This window comes from Pogona vitticeps, chromosome 5, assembly GCF_051106095.1.
Source record: "Pogona vitticeps strain Pit_001003342236 chromosome 5, PviZW2.1, whole genome shotgun sequence".
Taxonomy (NCBI): Eukaryota; Metazoa; Chordata; class Lepidosauria; order Squamata; family Agamidae; genus Pogona; species Pogona vitticeps.
Genome location: NC_135787.1, coordinates 109,410,561 through 109,437,439, shown reverse-complemented (window position 1 = coordinate 109,437,439; position 26,879 = coordinate 109,410,561). Strand labels below are relative to the sequence as shown.

The following is a 26,879-nucleotide window of genomic DNA, read 5'->3' as shown; positions in this document are numbered from 1 at the left end:
TGTCAGAACAACACCAAAATCAGTTTGCATAGGTTTCAGGAGGTGGACTAACCATTGCAATCATTTAAAACAGCTTCCACACATTGTAAGACACTTTTACAGGAGCGAAAAAGGACTTCGCAAAGGCATTGAAATGTATTGAGTCGGCTTCAATACATTCCAATATAGGAAACATTGTTTCACTCAACGATGTTTCCTATGGGGATTTTCACTGAACGATGGCAATCCGTTCCAATTGGAACGGATTAACCGGTTTTCAATGCATTCCTATGGGAAATGGTGTTTCACAGAACGATGTTTCACACAACGTTGATTTTTTTGGAACCAATTAACATCGTTGTGTGAGGCACCACTGTATTCCCTTTCTGTGAGTTCTTTAACTTTTGCGTTCACAATGTTGTCTGCTTCTAGTATTCCAAAGTATTTATAATTTTCATCACTTGATAGTGATTTTATAATATTGCCATTTTAAAAACTCTGTTCCATCTAGTCTTTGGATCTTGCCATGGTGTATATACTTAGCTGCACATTTGACAATTCCAAATTTCATTTGGATATCTTCACTAAATATTTGCAGTGTGTTTAACAGTGATTCTATCTCTGTGGAACTTTTTGCATATAGTTTTAGGTCATCCATGTGTAGGAGATGAACAAATTTTCCTGCTTGTTCTGAAATATGATAGCCCAATCCAGTTTTATTTAGAATTATTGACATGGGGATTGATGAGATGTTAAACAGCAGTGGTGACAAAGAATCCCCCAGAAATATTCCTCTTTTGATGCTAACTTCCCCAATTTCTTCATGGGCCATTAAAACAGTTTTCCATTTTTCCATGTTTTTCTTAAGGAACGTCTGAATGTTTTTACTAACCCCAAACATTTTTAGGCAGTTAATCCAGCTGTGTGGTAATGAGTCAAATGACTTTTTATAGTCTGTCCAGGACATGTTAAGATTATTCTTGCTCTTTCTTTCCTACCATCCATTCTTACTCTCCCCTGCCTCCCAAAGAAGATAGCTTTACATTAGAAAATAACTCTTAGGTATAAAAAGCAATCAAAGAAAACTGTTAGAAATGTACAGATCTCCAAAGCTGGTGGGACAATGAGGAGTTTGGCAAAGCACTTCATAGGCCACAGAACTGCTAACATGAAATTTCTAAGTAATATGATTCAGCATTCTGTGCATTTGTAAGCAAAGCATGCATACATATTTTTTTTTAAGATTCAAGGGCACTGCCTTTGATCCCGAACATGGAAGTCTTGCTAAATTGTTATTTTGGAGTACATCTGCCAGAAATCTCTGACCAACATGATTAGTAGTCCTGCTGGCTGGGAGATTCTGAGCCCTGTAATTCAAGAAAGCAACTTTCCCAAGCTTTGCCTTGATGAGCAAATGGGTTTGGCATACAATATTACTGCTTTGTGGTTGGACCAGCTTTTTGAACAAATCTTGCGATGAGTCTTGTCTTGTTATACAATTTCTCCCTCTAGTGGTTGTTTTAAATATTTCCCCATTGCAGTTAAGTATTTCTTTTTGTTACAGGGCGTACTGGAAGGTATACCTTAATAGAAAAATGGAGAGATACAGAGAGACACTTGGCACCTCATGAAAATCCTATAATTTCCTTGAACAAATGGGGACAATATGCAAGTGATGTGCAGTTAGTATTGAGACGTACTGGGCCATCCCTAAGTGAGAGGCCTACTTCAGACAGTGTTGCCTGGATACCAGAACGAACTTTGTATCGTCAGAGCCTGCCACCGCTGGCCAAGTTAAGACCTCAGAGTGACAAGTCAATAAAAAGGAGGGAGCCCAAAAGGAAATCTTTGACGTTCACAGGAGGGGCCAAAGGATTAATGGACATTTTTGGGAAAGGCAAAGAATCTGAGTTCAAGCAAAAAGTTATCCATTGCAAGGCAACTGTTGATGAGTTAAAGAAACTGATCCACCTCCAGACAGAGAAACTGCAGTCTATTGAGAAGCAGCTGGACTCAAACAATGCCGAGATCAAATATTGGGAGCAGAGATTCAGTTACAGCCTTGAAGACGAAATTGTCAAACTGGAGCAGAGGATCAAACGGAATGAGGTAGAGATTGAGGAGGAGGAGTTCTGGGAGAACGAGCTGCAGATTGAGCAAGAAAATGAGAAGCAACTGAAGGAGCAGCTCCAAGAGATCAAACAAAGGATTTTGGACTGCGAAAGCAAGCTGAAGGAGTATGTGGCCCAGATCCATGGCATGGAGAGCGGCCTTGAGGCTGAAAAGTTACATCGGGAAGTGGAGGAGTCAAAAATAAATGAAGAAGAAGTAAAAGAAAAGATTGAGAGGGTGAAGGGAGAAATTGACATTCAGGGACAGCAAAGCCTCAGGCTGGAAAATGGAATTAAAGCTGTTGAAAGGTCTCTGGGCCAGGCCACCAAAAGGTTACAGGTGAGAGCATCAGCCTGCATGGGCCACTTTTCTCTCCCATGGCATATTGCCCATGATACATGTGTTGCTACTCTAGTCATCTGGTTCCATAAAGGCCTCGCTTCACTTTATTGATCCTTCAACTAGAGCTCAAAGATGATGTAGTTGGTAGATGCTGTTCTGGAGCAAACACTTATTTCCTTTATCTTTTTGTACATTCTTTGCTATAGAGAATTGCTTCTTCTTTAATTATTTTCTGGGATACAATAGTGGTGAAATCGCAAGACTGTTTTTAAACTTGTCATCATTCTTTGATGTTTAGTGATATTGCAGAGTGGTTTGAGTTAGCAGTGAAGCATTTGAACCAAGTTATGCCTTGCCTTTGTGAATGCACATGATACTCAGATTTAGTCATTGTTCATAATTAAAAGGCCTGCATTTTGAAATAAGTTTTGCATGTAACATCTAGAATGAGGACAGAGCAGAACAGTTCAGTGCATCTGAAGTCCATCTGAAGTTTATTTTACTCGTGTTAAGTTTTCCTGTAACCATTTTGTCATCAGTGAAGGGCTGTTGAAGGTTTTTAAATGCTGCATGTAGTGAGAGACTATACATTTGCGTGCAGATTGGAAGAAAGGAATGTGCATTGGGATATGGTACTCCACTATATTGAAGCATCACAATGCAATTATTGGGGGTGGGGGTGGCAAATTCAGAGTGCTGGACCAGAATCAGTCTTGTGCACTTGCATTTTTCTTCAGCATCACCTGTGTTTGTTCCTGTTTAAAGTGAAACTGCATCTTGATTTTTCTAAAAAATAAAAATTCTTTAGAAAATTTATTCTGAATTCATGCTCATGACCAAGCTTGTTTTGCTTGCTTTACAGGAGAAAGAACAAGAACTAGAGCAGCTGACGAAAGAGCTGCGGCAAGTCAATCTGCAACAGTTTATCCAGCAAACAGGGACAAAGGTTACTGTGCTGCCTGCCGAACCCACAGAATTGGAGGCTTCTCACCCAGAGCTTGAGAGGGGTATGCTGCAGGATTCACGTGATTACACTCTTCTTCTAACACTTCATACAGTTTCTCATTAAGTTTGGGGACAAAGCCTGCTTCAGGGTTGATGGGCCTGGTTTGTAAGGAGGGCAAGGTTTCTTGGATTCTGAAGGAGTAACATTCTGACCCTGTCATCCCCAACTTGCAATTTTGCTTAATCCTCGCTTCGTTGTGGGGTAGGTAGGAACACAGTAGAAAAATACAATAAAACCATCAGGATGAAATTCTGAAAGCGTTTATGTGAAAGCAACCAGAAAATCCCTCTCCATGTGCTTAAAATTGTTCATTAAAAAACAAGTGCAACAACGTATGTTTTATAGGTCTAAATCCAATTGCTAGTCTCAGCTAGAGTACACCCAGTGAATCAGTTGCTGAATGGTAGGTAGGTCAATACTTGTAGCTCCCATTAATAGTGGCTGTAATCCTGTTGTGGAGTAATGCAAATGACATAACCAGAATTGCCATAAGTTAGGAAATCTCCGTAGGGAGTTGCATGACTCAGTATGCAACAAATAATGTCCACAGAAATCTTTTTTAAAACTCATTGCAATTTGCTTCCAAAAGTTTCATCATTGGCATAACTGCACAATAGGATTTCAGCCAATTGGTCTGTTCTAGTTAGCACTATCAGTTGATATAAGCTTTCAACCCATCCAGAAGCCCTTTGGCGCCTTTAAAAAAAACATATTTACAGGGAACTTGGATTAGGGAGGGGTTGCAGGAAACAAAAAGAAAAAAGTGTTGCCCCAAATGTTGCGAAATACAGACAGCAGGAGCAGTTCTGTCATTTCTACACAGCTCTGTGCTGCTGCCATTTTAATTACGTGGTGGTGGTGGTGGTGTCAGAATTTACTTATTAGCAAAAATGGTACAAAACGTGGGGTAGAGGCAGATAGTTCAAAGGTTGGGCCAAACATGATGCCATTCGCTCATGAAACCAGACTGCCAAATAGGCAAGACAGAGATTCTGCACAAAGCAGAGGTGAGAAATTTGGCATTTTCAAGGAGGAGAGACTGCAAAATAATAACTTGCTAGATGCAAGTTAAACATTCAGAATGTAAACTCCATTTTACCTTCCTTGCAATCTGGACTTAATGAACCAAAGGCGTAATATTTGGCTTTGGTCAATTTTTGAATGATTTGCTTTGAAAGATATGCCATCTTCACCTGAAGAAGAATTTTGGAAAACTCAACTAATTTTTGATAGTAAAGTACAGTCACTAATATAGGATTGCTTATGTGTGCCCATATCCTGATTCACTAACAAGTGTCTTCTCCCACAGAAGCACCATTTCAGACTGGATCCCTGAAACGTCCGAGTTCATCAAGGCAACTTCCTAGCAATCTTCGGATCTTGCAGAATCCACTCTCCTCTGGTTTTAACCCAGAGGGCATTTATGTATAACAGTATATACCTCTTCTGGAGAGGACCTATGAAGGTACCATGGACCATATACACCTCCCTCCTGTTGTATTTGTCCTCCTGGCGATTTATGGAGGGTTAAAAAAGAAACTTCCTTTCAGAGGCCACCCAGTGTTAAGTGTGTGTGTGTTTTTTAAATCAGATCTACAACAAGCTTTGAACCCTGCCTCATGCACTGATGAAACAAAGAACTCAAGGAACTGTGGAGGCGCACTTCAACCATGTTACAATTGCTGCCGAACAGTATGGTGAAAATAGCTTCCTTTTTTAAAATGCTATTTCTGAAGAATTTGGAAAAGTATTATTCCTTTGCAGGCATAAATGGCTGACCAGAGTGCAAGAAACTGTGTGGAACTGAGTTAGGGCTTAATTTATTACATTTAATCAGTAGGTGTATGAATGCTGACAAGTAAAATGGCTACCTACATTTCTTGACAGGACTACATGTTAAACCAGTCCACTGCTGCCTAAAACAGCATCCTGAGTTTTTGGATTCCCCCTTTCCATTCACACATGTAGAATCATTTCTGTCAGTGGTTCCCAACCTTGTGTCATCAAGTGTTCTTGGACTGCAGTTCCCAGAAATCCTGGACAGCACAGAAATGGGGGGGGGATCCAAAAAGCAACCAAACCCCCCAAGACCCATTGGAAATGGTGGGGGGGGAAAAACAAGAAGTTTTAGTCCAAGAACATTTGGGGACCCAAGGTTGGTTACCACTGGTATTTGTCACAGCATACAGTTAATTATTCTAAATGTATTTTGGGGCAAGGGAAGAACTCAACCTAAGGATACCATTTTCAGTGGCAGTTTTGTGTTGGGCATAATTCCACCATACAATGTCATATTTGTGGCAGATAATTAAGTAGGTAGAAAGGTGTGTGAAAGAGGGAGAGAGAATGGGCAAATGTGTGAATAGATGCGAGTGCAGAAATAACTTGTGAGTTCACTGCAGGGATGGACATACTATTAAGGGTGAAAGATTCAGAGTCTTAAAAAGGGTCTCTGATATTTCTGTTCTTTTTCAAGTTACATTGTACTAAGAGCCATTCCAGGATTTTTGCAGTCCATGGTTTGTCCCTTTTAAGGTCCATGGGATTTAATCCTCACTTGGTAAGCATGTGTTCAGCCTTCTCGAATACATGTGTTCAGTGTTTGATTGAGGACCTTCTAGTTAGACATTTTATTATATGAAATTTATATTTGAGATATTTTGCCACAAGTACTATGCTTATTAAGGAACAAAACACTATGAGATATCTTCAAGAATCTTGCCAAAGGAGTTTGTCACTGATTTTATTTTTAATCTTCTAACTCTTTTTCTGTTCTAGCAGGATTTTGTTTTTGTTTTTTTGTTTTAAAAAAATGATAGTGTTCTTGTATTGTAGTCAGCTTTTCCAATAAAAACACAGCCTTTCAGTGTCAATGCTGGCCTGTGCTGCTCAGGACTCATTAAGCCAAACACAACGTACCATGCACATTAACGGCAGCTGCCAGTGCTTGACCATTCTCCTGTTTTGTGCAAGGCCAAGCAAGAAGAAGAATCCAGAAGGTGTTTCAAGCCATGTGGTGGTCTCTGCCATGGTGCAGAATATGTTGAATATGTTCAGCCTTTGGGAGTGATCAGAAAATTGTGTAGGTTGACTTGCTTACAGCATGAAACAGTATTCCATATGATTTTTTAAAATGATGTATATGTTTGCAAGCGTATTTCTTATCAATGTATTATTGTAAAAGGATCTAAGGAAAGAAATAACTTCAGTTACCAGATACAACCCAAAATAATTAAGTAGGTTTAGAGAAGATTGCATGCCCAAGAGAAATAGGAGTAAGCATCTAATTCATGGTTCATGGCAAGACCTTTCAAAGCAGTTTGGATTTTTGACTAAAGTGTCCAAACACAGTACCAAGACCACAATGATTTCTGTGTTATCTCAAGAGATTACATATTGGATACCTGGCCTCATCTGTTGTTTTTAATTTGCCTGGGCAAGAATATTACTTTCAGATATGGGATGGGCTCTCTGATGGCAATGCATGAACATTTGGTGGCAAGAGTTCTAGGTCTTGGTCCTGCAAGCAGCTTAGTACTCATTTGTTGGACTTAAAATTGCCAATTTTAGTGCTAAAGTCAGTTCTGCTGACTATCCACAGTGTATTGTTTAATGACTGCTAAGCCCCTTGCAGACTGTGAAATAAATGTGTGGTGCTGTCATTCCCCAAGGGTTAGGTTACTCTTCCAGAATATACACCCTTTCTGGAGAAATATTTCACTGATAAAGGCACTGAATTTAGGAGGATGAATATTGTGAATCACTCTATCAAGTGCTTTAACATTTGCACACTTTTTGTCCTTTCAAACCCTCTGGCTGATGCCTTAGATCAGTGGTTCCCAACCTTGGGCCCCCAGATGTTTTTGGACTAAAACTTCCAGAAGCCTTTACCACCAGCTGTGCTGGCCAGGATTTTGGGAGTTACAGCCCAAGAACATCTGGGGACCCAAAATTGGGAAGCACTGCCTTAGATCATCATAAGGGGCTTGGAGAGACTGGATGGCAGAAAAAGTGATTCCTTCTGAATAATACTAGCCTTCCAGATTTTGGTTTCAGTGTCATTAAATGGGAATTTGTGCTTAAAATGTCAATTATTTCAATGAAATTTAAGCAGACTGGCTTGTTCAAATTGTGTTCATAGCTAACAGAAAGTCTGTTCAAGTTGTCTTCCACTGTTTTGCAGGATTTCATGGTTAGAGCAGGGAGTTCCCAGGAGATACCTGGTGATATAAATATATTTTTGTTCTCAAAGAAGAATACAAAAAAATTATTTTTTACCTTTTTATATTCTATGAAAGAAATTAAAATAGACCATAAAGAAACCAAGATTCCATTACAGTTGAAGAATTTTCCTTATTCACAGCTATATACAGTAGGACCGCTGTATCTGCAGGATCAGTACCTGTGTTTTTGCTTCTGCCTGAAAAAATTAAATGAAAAGTCCCAGAAATAGGTTTCCAAGGTGTATTATCAGAATTGGCTACTAGAAGGAACCAGAAAATATTCTATATATAGCATTTCTATAGTCACAGTTCTGCAGGTTGAGATGGGGTGGGGCTTGGAATTGATCCCCAGCAGATATCGTGTTCCTACTGTGGTTTAATGATGCAGTTTTAAGTTCAAAGAGCCTGTAAAATGCATGGGAAAGGGTTTTATTTCTCCAGCATTTTCTTTGTTTCAAGTAAGCCTGTGGCAAATATAAAACTTCTTTTTAAAAAAGACACTATAGAAGAGAAGAAACTGTTGCTCTTTTTTTCCTATCCACAATTGAGATAATAGGCTTCGTTAATCTCCTGTTCTCACCAACCAAAAAGAGATGCACGGCGCCCATGGTGGCAGGGGGTGACAACAAATATAGCTCACCACGTCTGACGAGCACCAGTCATGCAACGCTGATTAGTGGGCAATCTCATCAGTATTGTTCCACAAGCAGCTAACTCTGTTGCTAAAATCCTGTTGGTGTAAATTGTGCAGCATAAGGCTACTGATGTCATCAGCTAGAGCAAATTTTTGAAAATTTAGAATTTCCCCCTTCCATTCCAAGGTCCCTACAGGTCCCCAACAATGTTGCATTGTTGGGAAACCACCTGAGCTAAGTCTTTATTTACTTCAGATAATTGTTGCCAATAAAGTCATACCAGTTGTTGCAATTTTCAGTAAAGACTCCCTTGGCCCCCATGGATTACTCTAGATGAAAAGGTTTACTCAGGACTCATAGGGAGGAGGAAGTGTTTAATTCCCCCCTCCCCCAAAAAATGTTCTGGCTCAAAGACATCATTAACCTTTATCCTGTGGAACTCATATTAACAATATACACTCCATTCAGTGGCATGTGATGCTAAATTACTTGAAAGTCTCTGCTTTCTTACAAAGTCCAGTAAAATAGCATATTTTGTACATGTTAAACCAGGTTTTGCATATGGCAGCATGTCCTTTTTATAATTTTGCAGCATTGGTGCTGAAGAGCTCCTTTGAAAAATGGAAGGAATATTGTGACAAATTTGTATATCCCCTGAGATGAGGGATCACCTGAAATGTACCATCTATATTTTGTTAGCTCTAGACTGCACATTTAACTTAGCATTTTCAGATCTGCTTTTCTTGGTGCCATCCTGATAGGCTTAACTGATGCTCTTGCCAAGATTTAGAATTCCACAATTGATAATAATAAGGGGTCACTCTGACTTAAATTGTTTCTTCTTTTTTTTTCCAAAAAAAAGTAAGAAGGAATTTAAGTCTAGTTTCAGTGATCCCTTAATTATTATTTGCAAAAAAAAGTACCTTGGAATATCAAGCAACAATCGAAAAATCATAGAAAGCAGAGCCAGAAAGGTAACTTAGGAGAAACAGTTTCATGCAAGTTCAGCAATCTTCATTTGTCAGATCTGTAACACCAGACTTTTGTGAAGTGTCTGTGATACTGTTTGTTTTCTCTTTGTCTCATTCAACTTACTTATCTTTCATTCAGCACAAAATGCACCATGTAACCTAGTAATCAGGTAGTGCTTTTAACTAGATGGCAGTACCAAGCACCACTTAGTTTGTACAGTGGGCCCTTTACTTACGAACTTAATCCGTTCCGGAAGGAAGTTTGTAAGTCGAAAAGTTTGTAAGTCGAATCAGTATTTCCCATAGGAATGCATTGAAAACCATTTAATCCGTTCCGGCTGTTTCTGGTTTTTAAGTTGAGCAGCGGTTTGTAACTCGAATCATTAATTCCCATAGGAACTAATGCAAAGCCGGTTAATCCGTTCCTACCACTAGGGGCAGACTTTTTTCTTTTTTTCCTTTTAACCCAAGATGAGTTAGGTTTTAAAAAAAGGAAAGAAAGGAGGGAGGGAAGGAGGGAACAGATACCTTTTCAACAGAACACCTTGAAAAGCACATTTTCAGCCAAGACAAGCACCTTTTGGGGGGGAAAGGGACAGCAAATGAGAGAGGGAACAAGCACCTTTCAGACAACAGAACACCTTGAAAAACACTCCTCAGCACAAAGAGAGACATGGCTCTGAGCTCCATTTTTACCCTGCTTGCAAGCAGGCTTTCTTCCCAACAGAATTCCTGAGCACAGAGAGAGACATGGCTCTGAACTCCATTTTTAGCCTGCTTGCAAGCAAGCTTTCTTCCCAACAGAATTCCTCAGCACAGAGAGAGACATGGCTCTGAACTCCATTTTTACCCTGCTTGCAAGCAAGCTTTCTTCCCAACAGAATTCCTCAGCACAAAGAGAGAAATGAGTCCACATTTTAACCAGACAGATTCAGAACACACACACAGAGAGACACACACAACAAGGAAAAATTCCAGCAAGCATGCAGTCATTTTAAAACTGTAAAAATCTACCCAGCAAGACCCATGCCTCCATTGCAAAAATGCCCTCTGGGTCCACATTTTAACCAGACAGATTCAGAACACACACCCCACAGAAACACACAGCAAGGAAAGATTCCAGCAAGCATGCAGCCATTTTAAAACTGTAAAATCTACCCAGCAAAACCCATCAGAGCTCAGAACCCCCCCCACCTAGCCCTACCCACCCCACCAACGAGCTGCAAAAAAACCTGTACTGTAAAGTAAAAACATACTGTAGTGTACTCACCCAGAACAGGCAGTCTCTCTGCTTAAAAGAAGAATGTCAAAAATAAAAAATCCAAAAATTTTAAAAAAGCCAAAAAAATTAGAATACTGTCCTGTCCTGTCCTGTCCTGTCCTGTCTGTACAGCACTGTACCAGTACCAGGCAGTCTGAAGACTGTCTCTCTATCCACTCTGTAAATGCGAGAAGAGTGAGGAAGCAGACAGCCACCCTCTTCGCTGGCCAACGGTTAACTGAAAGTTCAAATTTCACTCTTTCCCCGCCTCCCTCACCAGGTTTTTTTTTTGTTCGTAACTTGAACCACAGGTTCGTAAGTAGGGCCCACTGTTTCTATGGATTGGGTTCGTAACTTGGGGAATGTTCGTAAGTAGGGCCTGTTGTTTTCTATGAGATTGGGTTCGTAACTTGAAAAATTCATAACTAGGGCCGTTCGTAAGTAGAGGGCCCACTGTATCAAGTTCCAAACTGAAGTGATATATATATATATCCCAGTGACACAGGTAAAATTATGTTCATCCAAGTTTGAAAGAACAAGTGCATTAAGCACACCTCAAGGATTAGAATATTGGCAGACCTATGCAAGAATATTGCTTGGAACATTGGCAGCATGAAGAGAGGATGTCCTTTTGCTGTCATCCTGTGTTTCAGAGTTACATGTGTTAAGTAACATCCTTATTTTTGGTTACATATGCACAAAAATCAGAGCACTCTACTAATGGCACTAGCATATATTTTATGGCTCTTGTGTTAAGGAGTTACTAGAGGCTCATTATTTCTTCTCCCTAGTTCACTCTTAACATGAAACACAAGCCTTTGGTTAGGATTTATTGGGCACATAGCCTAACCAGTTCTTGCAGCTGGCTGTCCAACACAGAAAGGGCTGATTTGCCATCTCTCTCTATATAGAAAAGATTCAAATTCTGAATCCTTTTGTAGTCTTTTATGCAAGTTAGATTTTTCATTTGTGATTTACTAAATATGGTCAGTTCACCTCTCATAAACAATTTACATGGATATGATAAACACAAGGAAAAAAATCCCTCCTCCTTTCTCAACAATCAAAAATAGAAATTATCTGTGACAGTATAAAGGCCTTAAACTGCATATATGAAGCTTGTATGTTCATTCATGTGCATAGCTAAAATGTGCTCATAAACAAGTCTCAATACCTCACTCACTATTCTCTAGTCACTGGGGGGAATATCAGGAGAACATGCCTCAAGACTCTTGATTTTATCTAGGGTTTGCTTCTTGAGCTTTTCTTTCAAAAGTTATTGTTGCAGCACAAGAATGCAGTAATGATCTTGTGCTTGCAGAGCAAATCAACATTCCATGAGGCAATTCTACAAATGGAGGCAGCTCAAACAAAATTTATAACTTTTAAATTGGGCTTCAGATGAGCACCACATCTGGCTCATTTATACCAGATAATGTGTGCCAAATTTGGGGAAGTTTGGGCAAATTTTTTTAGTTACCTTTAAAAAAAAAAGAAAAACTACTTTCCACCATGAAGAAGTGGGTACAGTGGGGTCTTGACTTGAGAACTTAATCCGTATTGGAAGTCAAAAAGTTTGCAGGTCAAATCTCCATTTCCCATAGGAATGCATTGAAAACCATTTGATCCGTATCTGCTCTTTCCCGTCCATAGAAACGAATGGGAAGCTGCTATTCCACCTTCGACCACTAGAGGGGGATATTTTGTTTCTTTTTTCCTTAGGTCAAGAAAGGTTCAGGGAAGGCAGGGAAAATACAGTCCAGGCAGTACCAGGCAGTCTGAAGACTGTCTCCCAATCCACTCTCTAAACGCTGGGAGGAGTGAGGAAGCAGACAGGCACCCTTTTCACTGGCCAACAGTTTAGTGAAAGTTCACATTTTGCAATTTCCCTGCCTCCTACGTGGTTTTTTTCAGGTTTTTTTCAGTTCGTAACTCAAATCTAAGTACGTAAGTCAAGTCAATATTTTCCTATGAGAGCGGTTCGTAAGTCAAAATGTTCGTAACTCAGGCCGTTCATAAGTCAAGACCCCACTGTAACTCTAAAGTCCCCAGGTTTAAAACAGGTCACAAAAATTGAAAAGACTAGTTTTGATTCTCTTGGGGGGGAAATTAAAATTTAGGAAGAATCTAGGCTGCAGGGGGTTGAAATGTTGATCCTCAAAAGAGGCCTTTCAAAAGAGGGGGGGAAACCACTTTGTTATAGCACTGAGCATCTGTGGTACAGGCTAGCCAGCAGGAGCTTTGAAAAACAAAAAACTGAACACATTCATAGGCAGAGGAGGGAGATATTTAGAGGGAAAGGTTGCAGAAATAGACTGGAAAGACAGGTTTCCTTTAAAGAGCAAAAAAACTCAGGTTTATTTTAAAGAAAGTAATGGAATGACAATCCTCCAAAAGGGGGATATTTTGCCATGTATCTTCAATAAACATTCTCTCAGTATTTCTGAGGCCAAACAGGCAACGTGTTTGTAGAGCAAGGGCTTGGAAATTGAAAGATAGCTTTCTAGTCTGCATTCTGCAGAGTGGGGATAGCAGCATTCGTTTACCTGCAAGGTAAAAGTGTGTGTGTGTGTTGTATGCGTTGCACTCACACTTTTGCTTTACGATTATATTAAGTCCAAAGCAGCCCTTCAAAATATTTTGGCACAGAGGGACTGTAACCACATCCCAGCTGTTCTTGGTTCTGACACCCCCAACAGCTATAAATGATCATGCTGTCATCTTCTGGGATTCCCTAGTACTGGATAATGCTACACGAGGGAAATTCCTGTTAGAATTTATGTGTACTTTATGTAAGCTTAAGCCTCTGTTTTAAAAAGCCAGGAAATTCAATTCTTCAAACCCCCCCCCCCCAAAAAAACCAGATAATTAAGTGTGCTGGATGATAGGATATGTACTCCAAAGGTATCTCAAAGGCCACATGATCTCCACTCTGACCCACATTATATTTGCCCAACTGGGCATTCTCCAGAGGTATTGGCTTGCGATGATGGGAAATGTAATCCAAGTGTATCTGAACGTCACATTGAAGAAAGCTAGCCTGTTTTGCAAACCACTGCAGGCTTTGCAAAGGCTTTCACGGGTGTCCTCTGAAGATGCCGGCCACAGACACTGGCGAAACGTTAGGAAGAACAACCTTCAGAACACGGCCAAAGAGCCCGAAAAACCCAGAACAACCACTGCAAGCTTGTTAAAAGTTCCGTAGACTAGGAAAATGGGGGCAAAGACTGATTTTCAGGTGTGGAGAATAAACATCCTCTGCCCCACTGTTTTTATGACCTTTAATGAAAATAGAGAGAACAAGTACATAGGTGCCAGTAAAGCTTCTTTTTAAGTTGAATGGAGACATTTTAACATATCAATATCTTGTGCCCATGAAAGGTAATATGAACAGTGGAGGAAGTTGTTTTACTTGCCTTATGGGAAAAGTAATAAACTGGTGACTCCCCTTATGTTTTGGACTGAGAAGTCCCACCCAGGATAGCCAGTGGTGGTAAGTACTTGTGGAAGTTGTCATCCAAAATGTTTGGATGGCCAGAGTTTTCCTACCTATTAAAAAGGTAGGTAGCACTAGCACTGGGTATTAATAAATGCAAATGGATTTAATGCCTGAGTTTAATAAAGGTAGGAGATCTCAAATAAAATCAGTGAAGTAGAGAAACATTGTTCACAGATCCACTCATGGTTGTTTGGTGTCTTGCCCTTTGTATTTTCATGCTTTGGAAGAGCAGCAGTATCTTTAAAGGACATAAGTTTTTTTTAATATGTAATAGTTTAGATTGATAAATGATTTGCAGCTTGCAGCTCCAATATTGCACATTTATGAGGTTAGTTGAGGAAATAGTCCTTTCTATTTTTTCCCCTTGAACTTTCAACATGATAAAGATTCCTAGTGTGCTTTACCTTATGTGAATTGGGCCTTAATTATTCATGTAAATAGCAAGACTGTATTCTGTTTATTTTCCATTACTGAATAATTTTGTGCTGTAATTTTTTTTTAAAAAAAAAGTGTCAGAAGTGTTACTTTTATATTCTAGCCTCCTCTTTTTAGACCATTTGATTCATGCACGTTTATCTGTTACAGTATTTTAATGTTTTGAATGAAGGCCATCAACTATATAGAGATGACAAAACCAGCCATTCTGCCAATTTATTTATACAATTTTTTTTGCTGCTTTCCTTTTTTTTTTTTTAAATAAAGTTTTCATTGCCAACACAATAACTGGCTGAAAGTTATGACTCCATGTGAGGGTATCACCACCAGCACCCTTCGCAGGACATCTGCCCTTGCCCCATACACCCCTGAGAACCAGGGTGTAATAGCCACTTGGGGGCTCTTGGGAAGGCTGGGAGAAAGGAAGGCCAGGTCCCTCCCGAGAGCTGAGAGATGCAGTACAGCTGATGGGTTCAGAGGAGGGCCCATGGGGGCTCGGGGGGAGGGAGGGACCTCGTAACTTCCTCTGAGCCTGGGATACTTGGCCAAGGAAGAGGAGACCTGGGGGTCAGGGGCAAAGGAGCTGGAGCCCATCCTCTGCACTACTGGGGAGCTGACTCGGGAGCAGGATGGCAACCCTTGGTAAGAGCCTGCCAGCAGGGGCCAAAGCGAAGAAAGGGATGTCCATCACTCCAGTCTCAGAAAATGCTCCAGCCCCACCAGCTCTGTGGTACCGAAAATGCCTGGCATTTCCTTAGTTGAGTCCACCCCCACTGAACTAAGATGTTAGCAGTGCAAATGTCAGTGCAGGAAGAGGAGGCTTGCTGAAGAGCAAAAGGACCATCGGCACTTTCTAGATGCCATTATCGCACCACCACCCCCCATTAAAAGCACCAATCCCAGCCCCAGGCTGTTTGTTACAAGGACTTCACTGGCCGCAGTGACAGGAACTGAGGCCAGTACCGAAACGACTGTATAGAGAAGACTACTGCAGGCAACCCCACCTGGTGTGTTGGAAGGCAGTGACAGGGAACCACTGGAAAGCAGCCAATCCAATAAAAGACCACTTCACCAGCATCCTGGAGCCAATGAAATGTTGGTGGGAGACCCCAAGTCTGCCAGTTCTGGAGGGGGCAGCGGGCCTCACACTCCATTGAATTGAGCTTTACCACATTTATACAAATGATAAAATTGAAGTATAGATACTAATAATGTGCAATAATGTAACTGCATTCAAAAGGTATGTGAAAAATATGCATGATCTTCCTCTCCAAAGTAAAATTATTTTCCCCTTTGGCAAAATTCATAATTCTTGAGCATTTTTCTTAAATGGTCCATATGCTTTCAAGACTGCAGCACTGAAATAGTTGCAGTCGAATCCCATTAACTATGAGGCATGTAGCAGTTGCTATGTTCTTCAGCCTGTGGCACTATCTTGCCTCTAGTGAGCTGGCCATATGCAGTTAAATATATTTCTGCTTTACTGGGTGGAATGAAACCTAGGAAAGTAAGCAGGAGCAACAGGGGGAAAAATCATTCCTGGTTGCAGATTGTGTAACAGGGTGAAAAGAAATTAGGACTTCCCTTTAGCACCCAAGAGAAAATGCAATTAAGAAAATGACTGCAAACAAAGTGGGAATGGAACTGAGAACTAGGGAATTTCAGGGGAGTAAAATAGGATGAAAAGGCACCTGGGATGAGTAGATGGGTCTCCATATTGCCACCTGAACTTTCAAATCGGGAATCTTTTTTTTTTTAAGTTACTGACTTCACTAGCTAGATTACCTCATGAATCTATAGTGGACTTTTGAAGAGGGGAGAAACACAATGTACCCTAAAACCTGGCTGATACTAGGTGGCACTCTCCTCCCTCCCTCTATTACCATCTCCACACAAGAATTGGAGGTTGTTCATAACTTTGTGTATGTTGGCTCAACGATCTCTGAAACTCTCTTCTTAGATGTCGTGCTGGATAAACACATTGGCAAAGCAGCTACCATGTTCTCTAGACTCACAAAGAGAGTATGGCTTAATAAGAAGCTGGCGGCATATACAAAGATCCTGGTATATAAAGCCTGTGTCCTGAACACACTCCTGTACTGCAGTGAGTCCTGGACCCTTTATGCATAGCAGGAGAGGAAGCTGAACATGTTCCATATGCGTTGTATCTGACACATTTTTTTTGTATCACCTGGCAGGACAAAGTTCCAAACAGAGTAGTCCTAGAACGAACTGGAATTTTTAGCATGTATACATTACTGAAACAGCGACGTCTATGTTGGCTTGGGCATGTTGTGAGAATGGCTGACGGTTGGATTCAAAAAGATCTCCTGTATGGAGAATTAGTGCAGGGAAAGACACTTGTTCAGCAGGCTGAGGCAAAGAGGCAGTCCCGAAACCAGCAAAATCAGGGAGCTGGATGGGGGACAGATTGCATTTGTCTTCAGTGTGGAAGGGATTGTCACTCTCGAATTGGCCTTCTCAGCCACACTAGATGCTATTCCAAGTCCTGTATTCAGAGCACGTTACCACAGTCTCTCGAGACTAAAGGATGCCTAATATAATTAGGTGGCAGTACATTTTTAAAGAAAAGACGGTACCACAACTGGGTACTTCTGGTTTTCACACCTTACAATATGTGTCAGCCCTTGCCTCCACAGATAATGGTGAGGGCTTAATGAGTTACAATTCAAAAACCTGCAGGGGGGCTAAAACTGCCTGCTTTGTTAATGTGTGCATGCATCATAGAGGACACCCAATGAGCTACTTTACCCTGTCCCCCTTTACTATACTGTCTTGCTTATTGACTTTGCACAATGCAATAGTTAACTTGATATCCCTGCAATTTCTACATTTTAACTCCAGTATTTTTTGCACTGTTACCTGTGAGTGTTTTCAGTATAGGCAAATGATGTGCTCCTATTGCATCTAAACTGTGGGTGTATATCAGTTCCCACCATTCCTTCTCCTTTGTCTTTCACAACTTGAGTCAATTCATCTTTGACAACCTCTCTGCCATGTCTCGAGCAGCTGACTTTCCTTTTGATTTCTTGTTCTGTTCTCTCTTTCGTACTACTACTGGACTGTCAAGGGACAGCTCAGATTAAAAAATAATCCAAGTAGAATCATAGTCATACTCTTTATTTATTTGTATTAGAGTGCTGTGCAATGTAAATTTATGGACATACAGTATATGAAATACAGGTAAAATTACAAAACAAATTACAATGTTAGTTAGAATATTCTTGAACAGAAGCAGACTACTTCAATAGATGTTTTGGGTTTTTCAGGCTCTTTGGCCATGTTCTGAAGGTTGTTCTTCCTGACATTTCGCCAGTCTCTGTGGCCGGCATCTTCAGAGGACAGCACTCTATGCTCTGGTGCAGTTTGTTTGGGAGTTGAATATTTATGGCTATGAGATCAGCTTTTGTCCTTTTCAGGAGATGGGTGATTATGGTAGATCAGTGTTTTTGTTGTGGGCGTATTGTGATGAGGAGGAGAAATTATCTGTCACTGTGATTGATGGGTGTCATTATCTGGTCTTTTTTGTGTAGTCGTCACCGGTCCTTGTGGCTGGGTAGAGTTTGTTGACCTTTTGCACACTGTATTTTTCAGTGCTGGGAGCCAAGTTTTGTTGAGTTTCAAACTTTCTTGTTGAAGTTCTGCTGGTGCTTGTGGATTTCAATGGCTTACCTGTGCAGTTGAACATAATGATTGCTGGTGTTGTCCAGTATTTTGAAATAGAATTTCATGTCCAGCTTGTTTGAGGGCATGTTCAGCTACTGCCGATTTTTCTGGTTATTTTAGTCTGCAGTGTCTCTCATGTTCTTTGATTCTGGTGTGGTTGCTGCGTTTTGTGGTTCCAATATATACCTGGCCACAACTGCAAGGCATCCAGTATACTCCTGCGGTGGTGAGGGGGTCCCTTCTGTTCTTTGCTGACTGTAACATTTGTTGTATTTTTGTGGTGGGCTTGAATACTGTTTGTAGGTTGTGTTTTTTCCATTTGAGCAAAATCAGTGGTGTCTTCAGTGACAGCCCAAGCTCTCCAGCAAACAAAAACACACTCTACCATAATCACCCATCTCCTGAAAAGGACAAAAGCTGCTCTCACAGCCATAAATATTCAACTCCCAAACAAACTGCACCAGAGCACAGAGTGCTGTCCTCTGAAGATGCCGGCCACAGAGACTGGCAAAACGTCAAGAAGAACAAGCTTCAGAACACGGCCAAAGAGCACAAAAAACCCAAAACAACCATTAGATCCCACCCGTGAAACCCTTCACGAATACTTCAATAGAGTTATCTGAGCCATTTGCTAGATCTTGTTTTGCACATGTGGTGGGGCATAAATTGCATGCACATAAATGCTGCATGGATAGAATTTTCTCAGTCACAGAAAATTTGTCCTGTATCCTAGTAGCCCCATTTTACTTCATTAGTCTTTGATCTACCTACTTCACCTCGAAGTCTATTAAATGATTTCCAAGTGATCCAATCAGAATCTTCTGGCGGGGGACACCCTTCAGCACTGATCCATTTGGCAAGATGCATTGTTTTTGTACTCCATAGGTTTGGCCTAGCTTTTTCTAATTTAATATTTAGAGCTTGCTATGTATGCAGAGAACATTTCCTCAATTTTAGCTGTTGTCAAGGGGATCGGTGTCCATGAAGTGGATGAGTTTGGTGCTGTATTGCTTTATTTCATTCATTATTTGTTGGGAACTCTCAATGTACCTCTGGAGGAGCAAGCCAGCCAAATAATAGACTTTTTCCAATGAGGGTATGTTCCAGGCACCCAGTAATAATCCTGCATGATTCATTAAGAGCTACATCCACTTGTTTGGCACTAGCATATTCTGTTGTAGAATAGCACAGGGGCAAAGCTGTTGTTCTTAGGAGAAAAGTCAAACTGTTGACTACTACAATCTGCAAAAGAATTCTAGATCCAAGCAGCAGCTAGGATCTAACATTGCATAAGAGTTCCAAAATTTATGTAGTTGATAGCAGAATCTATAGTTCTAGATCCATGTACAAGTGTTTTGGTATTCATGCTCATTCTTTCATTTATTTCTATCCTTCATTTCTCCCAATAAAGGGATTCAAGGCAGCTTATACAGTAAATATCTAAAATAGATATCTAAAAATACAATAAACTAAACTATTAAAAAATATTTAAACATATATTAAAACAAATGATTTTTTTAATTTAAAGCATATTAAAAATGTAAATTAGTACACCATCCCTATTCAAACTCCTTCCTTAGCAGAAATGCATGCAGCATCTTTGCCTGCCAGTGGAAGGCCAACAGAGAGGAACTGCCTTCACTTTTCACATGAAGATAACAAAGAAGAAGTACTAATAGGCACATTATTCAGAATGAAACAGCCTATCCAATCCATATTAATGAGTTTACCAATCAAAACATAATTATATTGAGCTGTCAATTTGCGTGGCAGTGGGGGCAGTGAAAGAAGGTCCAAAGTCCAAGATCATTTGTACCCCAAATATCTGTTCCTCTACTCATTCTTAATAGAAGAAACCTTTTGTCATGCTAGGAACCTGGCACTTGGTGGGTAAAAGTGCCAAACATGGTGTTACGCAACAGATCACTGTGGCTCAGATTTTGTAAAATTGAAGTGCAAGGCCATTTACACAAGAGGGCAGTAATGCTCTCCAGTAGTTTTTGAGGTATAAGAGGAGTATGACTTATATGCATAAGATCCCCATTTACTGAAATGACATTTTAAAATATTTCTGATTTGCAAGATTAAAGCAAACAATTATATTGGTAGGTGGTTTCACTGTTGCACAGTGGTCCTTTACTATATTGGGCTCAAGCCCTCAGGAGGGCCAGACCACTATATTTCATGAGTTCAAGGCAACCAATACCATCCACAGTGGGGGTTTCTTGTCAGAAGCAGAACTCTGGATGCTATTGATTTCTCTCATAACTCCAGATTTGTTCTAGAAGCTGAATTTATGGAAAATCAGAGGATTCTTACTTTGCTTCTGAGATCTTTCCCATTTACTGTAGTCCTTTTAGACACATGTCACACAGAGGAACATTTTATAGAGGCTTCCTCTCTAACCTATAGCTTCAGAAAGGCTTTCCCCAAGTATTTGCCAAGATGTACAAAGAAACCCCCTGCAGAAGAGAGATTGAATGATATGTCGAACAGGCAGGAGCAATTTCAATCCATGCCTGATGTTGTGGACTACTGCACTGGGAAAAGCCTTCCAAAATACCAGACAGAAATTTGACATTTCCTTCCTCCAAATATTTTGACAATCCGCAAGCCTCAGAAATGTATGATACTCTTTCCAGTGCAATGCCTTGGCATAAGACGGGAGGGTTTTTTCCGTAAACAGAGATTTATTTGAATCCGTGTTTTATATACTTGGTTTTAACTGCTTGTTTTGAAATGTCATTGCTTTCCCTGAATTTTCAAGGACTGAAAAATTAAAAACTAATCAAAACTAATAAAGAAAGGAGTTGGGAAAGAGCAAGCCACTTGTGGGTTTCAGTAAGGAAATATTATCTTAAGTTCAATCAAAACTGCCTACTACAGACCAAATAAAGTGAAATCAGCCAACCTTTCAAGATTAGAAGATCCACACTAGTCTTGCAGAACTCTATAGTTCTGCAAGACTGTAAGAGGGCACTGAGTAGGGCCAATGTAGGCCTTTATGTACATTCCAGCTAGAAGAGCTGCTAGGTTATGTGGGGGGAGGGTTACCTCAGGCACCCCTCTGCAATCCTGATGATCACAAAAAAAAAAAGGGAATGTGGTCTCTGATGCTTCAGAGACAACTAGAGCAGCCATATGTGGAGCAACACATCCATTTTTGAGAGACTTCTTCCACCTCGAGTGGCTGGAGAGCTTGGGCTGCCACTGAAGACACCCTTGATTTTGCTGAAAAGGAATGAAACAAATAGGATTACAGTGTGTCGCACATCTGCTGTGCCTTTAACATTTTTGTGACAGGTAGTCGACTGGAGGTATTTTTCCTAGTATGGAGGCAATAAACTGATGAGGAAGGTCTCTCTTGTAGCAGTTAAGCACAGAAACAACACACAAAATAGCCTATTCGTCAAGGAAAGGACAAGGAAAAGCCGTCTTCCAAAGCCAAGCCTTCCTGAAAGACTCGTAGGTTTGTCAAACGTGACAGAAGGGCACACGTGTCTAAACACATGCTCAGTGAAATATGCCCCCATTGCTTCACCTCCATGCAAGGAAAAAGGTTGACCACTGATATCTTCCATTGACCTATTTTGTCTAAAAGCTCCAGGGGCCTTTCCTGAAGCTGGAGAGAGTTTCTTGTTAGCCCTACATGCCCCCAAAATTCCCCAGCCAGCAGGGCCACTCGCTGATGGATTTCTGGGAATTGTATTTTCCCCCCAAAAAGTACGGCTCCCGAGCTCAGCCTTTCTCCAGGCAGGGAGCCACCTCGCGAAGGCGACCCTCCTTCTTCTCCGGCCCTGGCTCTCTTCCCCCGGCGGGGAACCGCCTCTTCCTTCGTCCTTCTCTCGCCCGTCCACGGCCGCCCGGCCCGCCGCTGGCCGCCCCCGCCTGCCCCCACGCACCTCCCCTTGAAGGCCTCGGCATGAGGGAGTCCACGTGCCCGGCTTCGCCGCCCGCCCGCCGTGATTCCCTTTTGCTTCTGCCGCTGCAAAGCCCGCCCTGTGCCGTGTGAACGAGGTTGCGAGGAGGGAGGCGAGAGCGGGCGGTTGTCAGGAAAGGTGTAACTGTATTGCTAGGCAACCCAAACTGGGCTCTTCCAAACCCGTGGAGCCCCTGCCAGGGTCAGCTTATGGCGGCATATTTACCTCCCCGACCTGACCGCGCCGCTTGCCCTCCCTTGCAGCGGCGCCCTCCACCCAAGCCGCGTGGGCTCCGGTGACGTGGCCCTCCCGAAGATCCCGTCTCTCCGCTGATCTCTTTTGCACGCTCCCTGGCATTTATTTGTGGGTCCACGTGAGGAAAGTTTAGGCAACCACTATGACAGATCCGGGTCCCGCTGCCTGGGGAGGCGGCGGCGGCGGCGGCGGCAGCAACGGAGGGCTGCTGGCGAGAGACGCGCGGCCCCCTCAGCTTTGTCCCCGGAGACTTTTAAAGAGCCGCGTCACGGCTCGGCCCGCCGGCTTTCCCTCGTGCCGGCCGCAGGAATCCTACCAAAGAAAGGGAGATGTGTGTTCGGACAAGAGCAGGGAGGTCTCAGCAGGGCCTTCCTGTATGCTAGGATTTATTTCTGCGCAGTGGGTGTTTATTATGTTTCTGTTGCTATTTTAGAGAAGCTATAAAAGCTGGTGGCGTGGGGGAAATTCTCTGAGAAATATCTTTGGGAAGTACTTGCCAAGGAGGGGGCTGGCTTGCCATGGTGGTGGAAGTGGGTGGTGGAAATCCTTGCCCTCTTAACAGCTGCTAGGGGCTACCATTTTGGATTCTTCCCTGGCCAGCCTCTCCATGTTGCAGTGGCCATTGGTGCATTTGGCCTGAAGTGACGCTGAACCGATGTCATTGCCGGGTGGAGACCATTCCCTGTAATAAGACACAATGTTTAACCCAGATCTTTAAGCCATCATATTCCCTATGGAGAATAGCCCTGCTCAGTCTTTATAGAATCTGGATTCATTAATACTGTACAGTCAGAGGGGAGCGTTCAGCCCTGCCTGCTTCATCCACACTTTCTGTCTGAATCCAAAGAGAAGAGCTTCCTGTTTGCCTGTAGGCTCTACACACAAGTACGATTTTATAGTGTCCTTTTTGGTGTATTGGCCACCAGAGTTGCTGCTCCTTGCATGAAGACAGCCATAACGGAGGGTTTAACTGCTTCCCTCTGTGTTGATCCTGGACTCTGTAATGACGGAACAGTTACTGTGCTTAAATGGCAGGGCGTATCAAAGTTGTGCGCTATACATTATCTTTGTGTCAGTGACGCTGGTTTGATAACATCTGAATAGGGTTCAGGAGGTGATCAAATGCTGCAGACTGAACCAAGCTCCGTATGGCAGCTTTAGGACTGCCCCAAGACATTTTGCTGCCTAGGACAAAGGACAAGCTACCCCCCCACCCCCACCCCCTGTTCCAGAGACAAACTAGACCGGCAATTAACTTTTACGTTCTAGGATACAGTATTCTGCCACTTCGAATGACAGCAGCCTGGTTTAGGCATGCCACGCAACACACACAACGTTGGCCTCCAATAGAGAGAAATGGCCAGGGGAGTCAGGAGAAATCATTGCCCACCCCAAGCATCGGTGGCTGGAGGTGATCCACTTGCTGCCTGTAGACTGCATTCCGACACTTAATTCTTCATTTTCATTATGCCTAATGGGTATATTTATTTGCAGTAGTTTATACTGTATTGATATGGAAGCCCACCAGCTTATCAAAGTAATAAAATCCAACACTGAAAATAAAATGTAACAACAGGCTGTAAATAAAATCAACCTAATTTCTCAGGTATCATACATTTCTAAGATATCGTGGGTATCACCAGATTTCTGTGCAATACAAATCTAATATGAATTTGAAACATGTTACTCTAATAGGACATATGTAGAAATCTGAAGATGTTAGATGGGTTTTCATACAGTTACTGAAATTGCTTTACGACATTTTGTAGCTCTGTCTAAAATAAATAAATTCTGGGGAGTAATGAAACTGTTCATTGTTTTAGGTATCTGGCTGTGGAGTGAGAATTTGGGAGTTCAATTCCCCACTGTGCCTCCTTGACAGGGGCTGGACTCAATCATCCATAAGGTCCCTTCCACCTCTCCAGTTCTAAGATGATTATATTGCCAATTTTTAATGGATAAATATGTTTAGAGATACAGATTTGGACATAGATAAATAAACAGATAATGAGAAATAAACATCTTAAAGTTTTTCTGGATCCATCTGAGGGATGCAGTTAATCAATAGAACATACACTGACAGCCGAAGTGAATAGCATTGATTATATTGTTACAGTGGCACTTATCAAGGGGTGGGATATATTATGCAGCAAGTTAACAGTCAGTTCTTGAATTCCATGTGTTGGAAGCAGAAAATATGGGCAAGCTAACAGATCCGAGTGACTATGACGGGACAAATCGTAATAGCTAGAGGATTGGGTCAGATCATCTCCAAAACTTCAAGCCTTGTAGGGTGTTCCCAATATGCAGTGGTTGGTACCTGCCAAAGGTGGTGCAAGGAAGGACAATTGGTGAATTGGTGTCAGGGTTGCAGGCGCCCAAGGCTCACTGATGCACATGGGGATTGAAGGCTAGCCTGTCTGGTCTGATCACACATAAGACCTACTGTAGCTCAAACTGCTGAAAAACATAATGCTGGCCACGACAGAAAGGTACCCCAAAAAACAAGAGAAACACAGTGCACTGAAAGCTAATAATATAAACAAAATCCATGTTATTTTACTAAACACAAATAACCATTAATAATTTTAGGGCCTCTTTCAGCTGGATAATGCAACCTTCAAATTCCTCAGATCACAGTCTCATGGAGCATCACTGGGATTTGCTGGAACACCAGATTCGATCCATGGAGACCCTACCTTGCAACTTGCAGGACTAAAAGGATCTCCTGCTAAAGTCTTTGTTCCAAATGCCACAATGCATGTTCAGAAATCTTGTGGAGTCCATGCCTGAATGCATTGGAGCTGCTTTGGCAGCATGAGGAGGACCTACACAATATTAGGCAAGTGGTTTTAATGTTGTGGCTGATCAGTATATATAAACTTACAAGAGTGATTTAACACAAGTATTTAAGTAACATATTTCAGCTTCCATCTTCTTCAGTTGCTTTTACTAGTTGCTCTGGTAGAAGTGTTCTGTTTTCCAGATGGCAGTTATACAATCTAGAGTACAGGGTAATCCACAGCAGATGAATGATGTTAAGCGTTGTCCTCTAGGTTGTTTGTCACTCATATAGGTGGATATATTGTGATATGTGTACATTAATAGATACATTTAATTACCTTGGCTTTTGAATGTTTTTCTCAGTAATGACCTGTCACTCCAGCTAGGAAAGCATTCAGCAAGGCTCTGAACTCAGAGAATGTATAAATTCTGTGCTGTCAAATGTTTTTTGGCCTAATAGGGTTTTCAAGGTACTGTATGTGAAATATTTGAGAAGTAATTTTACTCGTCCACTAAGTAGGAGCACCTGGCTGCACGGCTAGTGGCCAGGACTTTGATCCTTCACTGTACCTTCAGGGAACTCAAAATGATTAGTGCAAATGCCCTTTTAATTCTCCATAAATGTGATTTTTATTTAGGGAAAACAACATGTAGACTTATATTACATTCATGTATTGCTTCAATGTGTACCAACCTAAACGCAACTTACTTGGTTTGATTTGAGTACCAGACCCTGAACCTATCTGATCACATCTGATTTCAGAAGCTAAATAGGGTTAAGTCTGATTGGTACCAGAGCAGAAATCTCAAGGATGGGTTCAGAAAGTATTATACCTGAAATCTTGGAGAGTCACTATCAAATCAGAATTAGCTGGGCTGGATGGACCTATGATTTGACTCAGTATGAAGCACCTTCCTGCGTGAATATGGCTGTTATAATTGATATATTTGGCTTTGATGGATGGAAGGAGAAAATGAAGGTGTGTCTTTGAGCATGGGATACAGGAAGCACACGAGAAGGGTCCAGTGCCATAAAACATTGGGATAGTGAAGTATGGCATACTCTTTTCAGCTGAGCTGATGTCTGTACCTGGATAGTCTGCCTAATTAAAATAAACTTTGCAAACTGTCCTTTATTATGGAATAATACAAAATTAGCAAAGAAGAGTCAGGAACTAGTTAGGTTTTTTAAAAAAAGTTTTGTGTTAAGATAGAAGTAACTTCATTGCTTCCTTTATTGTCTTACAGCTCTTCTCACGCAACTCCACCACAGAGAGGGAATGGGTGAGTGACTTCTGTTTAAAGTACTTCTTATTTCCAGTTTATTTTAAAGTCAGCATCCTTTTTTTCCTATGTGGTTGGATAATACTTACTGGAGCTCTTTTGTTTCTTAGTTTGGTAGTTGCCTAATTTCTAAAATTAAAGGCCTCTTGTGTTACTTTTAACTTAATTGCATGGGCAGGCAAAGTGCAGCTCTTCAGATGTCAGCCTGCAACTCCTGTCACCTCGACCTAGCAGAACTAATAATAAGGAATGCTGGGAATTGCAGTCCAGCTACATCTGAAGGGCTACATTTTGCCCAGCCTGAACTGAAAGTCATAAGGAAGATGTATGGTAACCAATAGTGTCTCTTCTGAGTATCAAGCTAAGAACTTTTGTGACTTGGTTTTGATAGGATGTTTGGAAGACAGGCTACAGTCTTAAAGAGGAGAGAACAAATAATCAAGTTTTTTGATCTGGTGCAATTATATTCAAAACTGGCAGACAGAA

General features: G+C 41.4%; 1 protein-coding gene across 3 annotated transcripts in view; it reads left to right on the top strand.

Annotated features, from left to right (window-relative positions):
* Positions 1–6,312, top strand: part of RASSF8 (Ras association domain family member 8) — a 116,717-nt gene extending 110,405 nt beyond the window's left edge. For all 3 annotated transcript variants that reach the window (XM_020797781.3, XM_078394257.1, XM_078394258.1), the window contains 3 exons: positions 1,544–2,430; positions 3,296–3,440; positions 4,749–6,312. In XM_020797781.3, the coding sequence (XP_020653440.3) occupies positions 1,544–2,430; positions 3,296–3,440; positions 4,749–4,870 (1,154 nt within the window). In that variant the 3' untranslated portion in view covers positions 4,871–6,312. The remainder of the gene's footprint in view (positions 1–1,543; positions 2,431–3,295; positions 3,441–4,748) is intronic.
* The last annotated feature ends 20,567 nt before the right edge of the window (positions 6,313–26,879 follow it).